The sequence below is a fragment of the Anarrhichthys ocellatus genome, unplaced genomic scaffold (assembly GCF_004355925.1).
Source record: "Anarrhichthys ocellatus isolate YVR2014 unplaced genomic scaffold, GSC_Weel_1.0 scaffold190, whole genome shotgun sequence".
NCBI lineage: Eukaryota > Metazoa > Chordata > Actinopteri > Perciformes > Anarhichadidae > Anarrhichthys > Anarrhichthys ocellatus.
In genome coordinates this window covers 59,323-69,414 of record NW_022280220.1, presented here as the reverse complement: position 1 = coordinate 69,414, position 10,092 = coordinate 59,323, and the positions used below count along the sequence as shown (strand labels likewise).

Sequence of the window (10,092 nt, the reverse complement as noted above, 5' to 3'; positions counted from 1 at the left end):
ACACTACTTTTGAATTCATTATTGAACTTTGCCATAACAATGAGATTAATCGCGATTAAATATTTTAATCGTTACCCAGCACTAATATATATATATATATATATTAGTGCTGGGCACAGTGCTGGGCGCATTAATTAATTAACGCCGACAATTATTTTATAGTGTGTTAATGCATTTTTAAATTTTTTTTATTTTGAAAGTCCGTTGCTCACTGGCAGCGGTGGAGGAATGGAGACTACTGGACATCGCTGCGGTAAAGTCAGCAGACACTCAGATCTCCGTGGTCAACTCAGCAGACACTTACATGTTAGTGCACCTATATGCTGACATTCACGGTAAACCCATTTAAACGGCACAGATCGGGAGCGAGCGAAGGACTTTGTTAGCAGAAAGATTAACGTGAGACAACCGGTTTCTTCAGACGAACATCCGGTTTTCAGAATAAGATGCCAACAAAGTATGAATTATATTCACATTGAGTATAAAACATGCTGCATCTCGTGAGTTAAAGGGGAAATATACCTAAATTGTGGGTAAGTGTCTTTATTCTTTGATCGCTGGGTAACCATCATCACCTCTGAATTACAGCATTATAGTGATGAACAGTAGAGCTGCATTCACATGCTCTGACTGTCATGAAGACAGACATTTTTGGTGAAACGTGCTGAAACATGTTATTCATGTTGCACAGCAGTGGAACGTTTCACACACAGTCACACACTGAGCACAGATAGTGAAGAGATAGAACTGCTGCTGTGTGAAGAGAACACTGCTGCTAACAACAACCTGATGTGTTTAAAGTGTTTACACCAAATGTTATTCACCTTTTGTTCATAGAGCAGTACTTTTAAAATAAAAGTGCGCAATATACTACTTTTGAATTCATTGTTGAACTTTGCCATAACAATGCGATTAATCGCAAAGAATCCATGCGATTAATCGCGATTAAAAATTTTAATCGTTGCCCAGCACAAATATATATATCTATATAGATATAGATGTAGAAAGGAGAGGCCTACTTCAACTAAAAACAAATAAACATCGAACAAAAAGTTCGGAAATTAGTGTTTGGTGTTATACCGTTGAAAAGCCTGTTTATTTACCTTTCAAACGGTGCCCCAATTGTAAGGAACATGCATTTGTAGGATGAGCAGCACAGCTGAGTATGTGGGTTGCGCCCATGAAAAATTTGCCAAATCTTCTCTGCTGGTGTCGGCAACACCTGCACTGGAACCTGAACATGTGGAGGAACGTTATGTTCAGCGATGAGTCCAGATTCTGCCTAAGGAAGTTGGATCGTAGGGTCAAAGTGTGGAGAACACGGGGAGAACGCTATGCTGATTGCTGCACCGATAGAGTAACAGCTCTTGGTGGAGGTAGTGCGGTGGTGTGGGGCGGCATCTCCATCACTGGAGAAACGAGGCTTGTCTTCATTGGAGGCAATCTCAATGCAGAGAGATATGGAGATGACATTCTGCAACCCGTGGCAATCCCATTTCTCCACAGTCTGGGACCGAACTCCATCCTCCAAGATGAAGACGCTCGCCCCCACAGAGCGGTTCATCAGAGACTACCTCCAGAATGTGGGAGTAGAGAGGATGGAATGGCCTGCCAACAGTCCTGACCTCAACCCAAGTGAACACTTGTGGGACCAGCTGAGTGACCAACACAACCACGTTGCGACAAATCCTGCTTGAGGAGTGGAATGCCATCCCACAGCAGTGTGTGAGCAGGCTGGTGACCAGCATGAGGAGGAGGTGCCAGGCTGTTGTGGCTGTGTATGGTTCTTCCACACGCTACTGAGGCTCCTGTTTGTAAAATTGCCAATATGTCTTGTTTCTTCCTTGTTACTGATAGACTTCAATTATCCAATCCACCAAACAACACCAAACAAGAGTTGACAGCAACAGCAGAATAAGCTGTTTGGCATTGGCAGAGAAGATTTGGCAAATTTTTCATGGGCGCAACCCACATACTCAGCTGTGCTGCTCATCCCTAACCCTAACCCTATTACGGAGTTATTACGGAGTTATTACAGAGTTATTACAGAGTTATTACAGAGTTATTACAGAGTTATTACGGTATAACGTTGAAACAGTTGGTGGAGTCAGTAGTTAGTTGTAAACTGACGAAGTGACTTTCTCTGTGTTATAGATAGATAGATAGATGTATACTTTATTCATCCCCAGGGGGAAATTTGTATGTTACAGCAGCAAGACACACCAAGAAGCAAAGTAACAGAGAAACCAAAAATATTAAGTATTAAAAAATGCACAATATATACAATAGAATAACAGAGTAGGACAAATTAAATATCAGAATATAGCATATATAAGATAAAACAACAAAAATGCACAGTATATACAATGAAATAGAATAGTGTTAAATTAACTGACTAGGTGAAAAACAGTGAAAAACAGTAGTGCACAAATTAAAAATAAACCCCAGCAAACGACAGTGTAGCAGTGTGTAGTTATGTGGAGGATGATCTGGCCAGAGGTGATTTATTGTAAAGTGTTATTGCAGAGGGCAGGAATGTTCTCCTGTATCTTTCCTTGTGACAGCAGAGTATTTATTTTTTAAATTTATTTCACAATAAACTAAATCTCTTCGTGTTTTGGACTGTTGGACAAAACGAGACATTTGAAGACATCACCTTGGACTCTACAGGAACTGAGACAGATGTTTTTCAATATTTTACGAAACAGAAAAAGCAATTAGTTGACCCAATTATTCTTTCTTTAGCAACCTTTTTGATCTCTACGAAAATAAAAAATAAACTTCTGTGAGTTTAAAAAGAGTTTTGTGGACAAACATGTTAAACTAACATGTTTGTCCACATGTCTCTAACCTTCATGTTCCAGCCTCCTCTGGTGGAAAACTCTCTGTCAGCTCCACCTGTTCTGACTCCCACCGTCTCTGATAAGATGTCCCGTCCTGTCCCGTCCTGTCCCGTCCAATCACATCGCTCCCTGGTTGTATAAAAGCTCCTCGCTCACACAGACTCAACCCGATCTAGCCATGGCCTTCTTGTGGATCCTCTCCTGTCTCGCCTTCGTTGGCGCCGCCTACGGTGAGACTAAATCTTTGACATCAGAGTAACAGTTGAGGGAGTGAAGCATGCTGCGTAAAGTAGAGAGGCTGAAGTCTGAACAGAGTAAATTATGTCGATGCAGTTAGGGAAGGAAAACACCACGTTTAAATGTTGATGCATGTTATTGAATGATTTATATTAACTGGATGTGAAGTAAAGAAACCGTTGAATAAAAATGGTCCATAGAGTCGAGGGATCATTCTTAAAATCATTAAATTTATACATTCAACATGTTATTAATGCTAAACTTCAATCACTGTTTAATAAATGGTCACAAAATATTAGAAGGCAAACTTACTGAATGATAAAAAAATGTGTTTTTTCCAATAAATGACGTCATCGCAATGTCTCACTATCGTTTTGTGTCGTCAAAAAAACAACTCAAAGGTCACTTACGATCTTTTTCTGTCTGGAGCTTTCAACCATGCCTGGTTTTTGGAAGCGAAGCTCTTCCAGAATGTCAGGATGTTGTTGTTGTAAATGATGTCATGATGATGTCACCAGGTTGCGGCTCTCCCGCCATCGCTCCCGTCATCACTGGTTACTCTCGTATCGTGAACGGTGAGGAGGCGGTGCCTCACTCCTGGCCCTGGCAGGTGTCCCTGCAGGTAAACACACACACACACACACACACACACAGGTTGTGTTAATAAACATGCGATCTCACTCTTGTTGTTCTTGTTGCTTCAGGATTACACCGGCTTCCATTTCTGCGGCGGCTCTCTCATCAATGAGAACTGGGTGGTGACAGCAGCTCATTGCAACGTCAGGTAAGTGCGTCTGTCAGGGAATTATTCAGCAATATTTATATTTATCTTTTAACAAAATGGCCGCCTCATGTGTCCGTCCTTCTCCCCTGCAGGACGTCCCACCACGTGATCCTCGGAGAACACGACCGCTCCTCCAACGCTGAGGACATCCAGGTCATGAAGGTCGGCAAGGTGGGTGACAAACAAACGTCAGCTTCTGGTCTCACCGCAGCAACGTCTACCTGTGTGTGTTCGCCGGTCGTAACGATGTCATTTCCTGTCAGGTGTTCAAGCACCCCCGCTACAACGGCTTCACCATCAACAACGACATCCTGCTCATCAAGCTGGCCAGCCCCGCCCAGATGAACATGCGTACTTCCCCCGTGTGTGTCGCCGAGACCGCGGACAACTTCGCCGGAGGCATGAAGTGCGTCACCAGCGGCTGGGGCCTGACTCGCCACAACGGTGAGACCACCTGACCAATCGGTGGAGAGCAAGGGGCGGGGCTTAGAGAGAGAAGCAGCATGAGGCTTTAACAGTGATGGTTATCAGTAGCAGATAGTCAGAAGGAAGTTCAGGGGGGCTCACTGGGTCTCTATGTGGAACTCTGAATGTCTTTGTGTGTTTTAACACAACATTGAATCACAGCTAAACAATGTAAAAGATCAGAACTCACCTGAAACAAGACACGAGTTTGGTTTGTTGGAGAACTTTTTCTTTTAATTGCTGAAACATATTTCTAAGTCATGACCTAGAAACTTATGCTATTAAATAAGATTGTTTTTACAGTGCAGGTGGACTCAGACCATCCTTAAGTTTCTGATAATCTATTAAAACCAAATTAAGGACTCACCTGTGTTCAGTTGGACCCAGTACATAAAGACCAATCAGTGGGTTTTTAGAGACTTCTGAGACGTCACAAGATCAGCCAACATGATGGAGGAACCACTAAACCCTTTAACCACTAGGGGGCAGCATGCAGCATGTAGACCTCCAGCTCAGACTGTGTCAGTATGAATGTCTGTCTTTGATGTTTGAAGTGTTTGTGCGTTGCAGCTCCTGACACCCCCGCCCTGCTGCAGCAGGCCGCCCTCCCCCTGCTGACCCATGACGAGTGCCGTCGTTTCTGGGGCAGCAAGATCACCAACCTGATGATCTGCGCCGGAGCCTCCGGAGCCTCCTCCTGCATGGTGGGTGGTGCATACGTAAAAACAGATGTAACAGGGTTTGATCCTGATGTTTGTGATGTTTATTTGTTTGTTGTTGTTTTTCAGGGCGACTCTGGCGGTCCTCTGGTCTGTCAGAAGGCCGGAGCCTGGACTCTGGTCGGTATCGTGTCCTGGGGCAGTGGAACCTGCACTCCCACAAGGCCCGGCGTGTACGCCCGCGTCACCGAGCTCCGCGCCTGGATGGATCAGACCATCGCTGCCAACTGAGCATCTCAGACAGTTTAAACCTGATCATCAATAAAACACAGAAACTCTGAAACAGATCTGTTGTTGTCATTTGTAAAGAAAGACATCTTATGAAATCTCTTCTTTCTCTCTGAATGTGTGAGCCGAGTGTAGCATAAAGACTGGACACAGCTAGCCTTTCTCAAAGTTCATCTAAAGTTTATTCATTAATTCATATTTATTTCCTAATTAATTAATAAGCACGTTGACATGTTGTCTTTTCAGGATTACTGACACAAAACACGTTAAATTGACATGACAACTATACATATTTTCCTCAGCAGTCGTTTATTACACACAAAACACATTTTATCCAACAAGTAACAGAAGGAACATCAACATGTTTCCTGTCAGCAGCATCTCAGCCTCAGGTGCGTCGTCAGGTGCGTCTGGGTGGTGGGCAGGCGTGGCCCACCCGGCGGCAGTAGCAGATGGCGTTGAAGAAGCGGCAGTAGCAGGTGTCACAGGGGTCGCAGCAGGGCAGCGGGTAACCCAGACACGACTGCTGGTGGGGGATGCAGCGACGCGGCGACCGCATGGCCCGACCCTGCAGCTGCAAGGCTGCTGACGAGTCCTAAAACAGAGAGATGTGGATGTACTGAAACAGGAAACAGATGAATTCACTGCCGCCGACAGGAAGTTGGAAGCTTCAGGTTTTTGTGCCCTTGAAACTAAGGGTACTTCTCAAGTCTCTTAATTGCATCCCTGTTTCCCTCACTTGTGTCCTTTCCTTGCGTCCTAGTCCCTCCCACCAGGGATGCATGGAGGAAACCATGCAAGGAGAGAGGAAACAAGGAAATATGTTTTAGGAGACATGAGATGTCCTTTCCTCAGGTGCGTCACGTGAAGCGACGTCTGTTTCTGATGACGGTGCTGATGATCACAGCTGATCAGCTGTCAGTCGGCTTTAACAGCTGGAGAGACTTTTGATAAGTTAGTGTGTGTTCACATGATCACTGTACTTAATAACAGTAACTAATAACACTAATAACTAATAAAGACACACAGTGATCACCACTGTAGAGGTGATTCTCTCTGTAGTCTGTTAACAAACTGTCCTGTGTTCTGTTTATAAGCACAGGATCCATTTCTACCGGCGGAATGCGATCGTCTTATTTATGAATTATTTGCGTCTGTACGTTTTGAAATTGTGACGTCATTATTAAATAACCCAGAATATGATTAGTGTTTCTTCTAAATGATAAAACTCATCAAACACTCAGGAATGATGTAAAAAGGGTTTCGTCTCTCAGCTCTCTCTGACTTTAATTGTATTCATAATAAAGTTATTGAGGGAAACATCAGATCATGAAAACACAAATCTTTGTAATAAATGTAGAAAGTTGTTTGTGGTCCTCTTGTTGTTCAGACTACAATGAACATTTATTTAAACCAGATGTTGAATCAGAAACCTAATCAAATATAAACTAGAGTTTATTCTGATCCGTCTTCACTCTGGTGTTAAACTCAGTCAGTCAGTCCGATCGGCTGCAGCGTCCAATCACATGACTGATGAACAATGAGGGGGCGTGTCGGCCGTTAAAACACTTCCTGGAAGTCTGTTCTCGTGGTTCCTCGCTCATGGCTCCTCTGAGGTCCTTCCTCCATCCTCGATCCTCGCTCCTCAGAGCTACATTAGAGCTTTGGGACGGCCGTCAATATGGCGGCGCAGAAACAACTTCCGGTTCAAGCGAGGATCGAGGAGCGAGGAAACGACAATTAAGAGACTTGAGAAGTACCCAAAATCATGAGAGCGTACTGTGTATTTTTAAAGAATCCACACCCACCTCGTCGTAGGACACTGCGTCCATCAGGAAATGATCCTCCATTGAGTCGACAGGTAAGAGGGCGGGGTCATGCACGGAGTCGGGGGCGTGGCTTCTCTCTGCAGGACAGAGAAAACACACCTGCATAGGTTACCGTCCTCCTTCATAACTGCATCTGCTGTTTGTATTCCTAAAGAAATGGCAGCTGCACCAGATCACAGATGATTTGACTCACAATAAGACTTATAAACATGATATCATACAAAGTACACACAGTATACAGTCATATATAGATATATAGATATAAATCACAGTATACAGTTGCTATCACACACAGTGCATCGACGAATAACCTTTCAACAAAGCTGACAAAATGCATCATCCGCCTGTATGCAGATGATACAGTTATATATTATTTATATGTATTTATATATTCAGAGAGAGTGACTAACGGATGATGTGGAAAGAGTTAATAAAATACCCCCAAAAACTGAATCCAAGAATTTTGCTAAAAACAACTTGTTGGTGATGGGGTTAATATATCTACAACCAGGTCTTCTTATTTTGGTGGGGCTCTGTGGAAGCTGCATGAGACCGAGGTCTTCATCAACTCATCTGGTTTGTGGCCAATAAGCAGAACAAAGGCATCTTTAAAGATGAAAGTCTTCATCACTATCTCCTCCTTAAGGCCTTTACCACTTTAATATATTTTTTTGTCTCTGTCATAAGTAGTTTCACGCAGAACACAAATATTAAGTGGTGAAGAAGTGGCGTGATTGTTTAGGTTGATTTTTGTGAGGCTTTCGCATTGCTTTGTTTGTTTGGAACGGACATATTCAACATGTGAACTATAGTGTAGAACACCATGAGAGCTCCGTAATCCAAACCGAGACAGCAAACTTTTTTTCTCCTTTCAACCTTGACAAAGACAGCGCAGACCGGATCAACGCCTTTCTTTCTTACCTTTCACAATAAAAGCACTAGACATATACAGTGCATAACTGTTCATCAGAGAGAACTCAAATTCAATAATTTCACTAAAAGGAAACTCAATACAATTTAGTTTTCGTGCTTTTTCCTGCTAAAGTGCAGCAACATGTGTAAATGTTCGCTTGTTACATGAATACAGTCTTTACAAAATAAACTTCTGTCTTCACAGGAAACAACTTAGTTAGGTTTAGACAACTAAACTATTAAGTTAGGTTGAGACAACAAAACTACTTAGTTAGGTTTAGACAACAGAACTACTTAGTTAGGTTTAGACAACAAAACTACTTAGTTAGGTTGAGACAACAAAACTACGTAGTTAGGTTGAGACAACGAAACTACTTAGTTAGGTTGAGACAACAGAACTACTTAGTTAGGTTTAGACAACAAAACTACTTAGTTAGGTTGAGACAACAAAACTACTTAGTTAGGTTTAGACAACAAAACTACTTAGTTAGGTTGAGACAACAAAACTACGTAGTTAGGTTGAGACAACGAAACTACTTAGTTAGGTTGAGACAACAAAACTACTTAGTTAGGTTTATACAATAAAACTACTTAGTTAGGTTGAGACAACTAAACTACTTAGTTAGGTTGAGACAACAAAACTACTTAGTTAGGTTTAGACAACTAAACTACTTAGTTAGGTTTCGACAACTAAACTACTGAGTTAGGTTTCGACAACTAAACTACTGAGTTAGGTTTCGACAACTAAACTACTTATTTAGGTTTCGACAACTAAACTACTAATTTAGGTTTCGACAACTAAACTACGTAGTTAGGGTTAGACAATTAAACTACGTAGTTAGGTTTAGACAACAAAACTACTGAGTTAGGTTTCGACAACTAAACTACTGAGTTAGGTTTATACAATAAAACTACTTAGTTAGGTTGAGACAACTAAACTACTTAGTTAGGTTTAGACAACAAAACTACTTAGTTAGGTTTCGACAACTAAACTACTTAGTTAGGTTTAGACAACAAAACTACTTAGTTAGGTTTCGACAACTAAACTACTTAGTTAGGTTTATACAATAAAACTACTTAGGTTTCGACAAGTAACCTATTTAGTTAGGTTTCGACAAGTAACCTACTTAGTTAGGTTTCGACAACTAACCTACTTAGTTAGGTTTCGACAACTAAACTACTTAGTTAGGTTTCGACAACTAAACTACTGAGTTAGGTTTCGACAACTAAACTACTTATTTAGGTTTCGACAACTAAACTACTTATTTAGGTTTAGACAACTAAACTACGTAGTTAGGTTTCGACAACAAAACTACTGAGTTAGGTTTCGACAACTAAACTACTGAGTTAGGTTTCGACAACAAAACTACTGAGTTAGGTTTCGACAACTAAACTACTGAGTTAGGTTTCGACAACAAAACTACGTAGTTAGGTTTCGACAACAAAACTACTGAGTTAGGTTTCGACATCAAAACTACTGAGTTAGGTTTCGACAACAAAACTACTGAGTTAGGTTTCGACAACAAAACTACTGAGTTAGGTTTCGACAACAAAACTACTGAGTTAGGTTTCGACAACTAAACTACTGAGTTAGGTTTCGACAACAAAACTACTGAGTTAGGTTTCGACAACTAAACTACTGAGTTAGGTTTCGACAACGAAACTACTTATTTAGGTTTAGACAACGAAACTACTTAGTTAGGTTGAGACAACGAAACTACTTATTTAGGTTGAGACAACGAAACTACTTATTTAGGTTTAGACAACGAAACTACTTATTTAGGTTGAGACAACGAAACTACTTAGTTAGGTTTAGACAACGAAACTACTTAGTTAGGTTTAGACAACGAAACTACTTATTTAGGTTGAGACAACGAAACTACTTAGTTAGGTTTAGACAACGAAACTACTTATTTAGGCTGAGACAACGAAACTACTTAGTTAGGTTTAGACAACGAAACTACTTATTTAGGCTGAGACAACGAAACTACTTAGTTAGGTTGAGACAACGAAACTACTTATTTAGGTTGAGACAACGAAACTACTTATTTAGGGTGAGACAACGAAACTACTTA

At 41.4% G+C, this 10,092-nt stretch overlaps 2 protein-coding genes across 2 annotated transcripts in view; one reads left to right on the top strand and one right to left on the bottom strand.

Moving 5' to 3' along the window:
• The first annotated feature begins 3,004 nt into the window (after positions 1-3,004).
• On the top strand, positions 3,005-5,335 carry LOC116400691 (chymotrypsin A-like). Its single transcript, XM_031878648.1, has 7 exons — positions 3,005-3,073; positions 3,599-3,702; positions 3,785-3,864; positions 3,957-4,035; positions 4,128-4,308; positions 4,900-5,033; positions 5,118-5,335. Exons 1-7 carry the CDS (start codon positions 3,022-3,024, stop codon positions 5,277-5,279), a joined length of 792 nt encoding a protein of 263 aa, XP_031734508.1. The 5' UTR covers positions 3,005-3,021; the 3' UTR covers positions 5,280-5,335.
• Positions 5,336-5,676: 341 nt separating this feature from the next.
• The window catches only part of agrp (agouti related neuropeptide), a 5,410-nt gene continuing 994 nt past the window's right edge, over positions 5,677-10,092 (bottom strand). The window contains exons 2-3 of the mRNA XM_031878654.1: positions 7,085-7,182; positions 5,677-5,871 (exon numbers count right to left, since the gene is read on the bottom strand). Of these exons, the coding sequence (XP_031734514.1) occupies positions 5,677-5,871; positions 7,085-7,182 (293 nt within the window). The remainder of the gene's footprint in view (positions 5,872-7,084; positions 7,183-10,092) is intronic.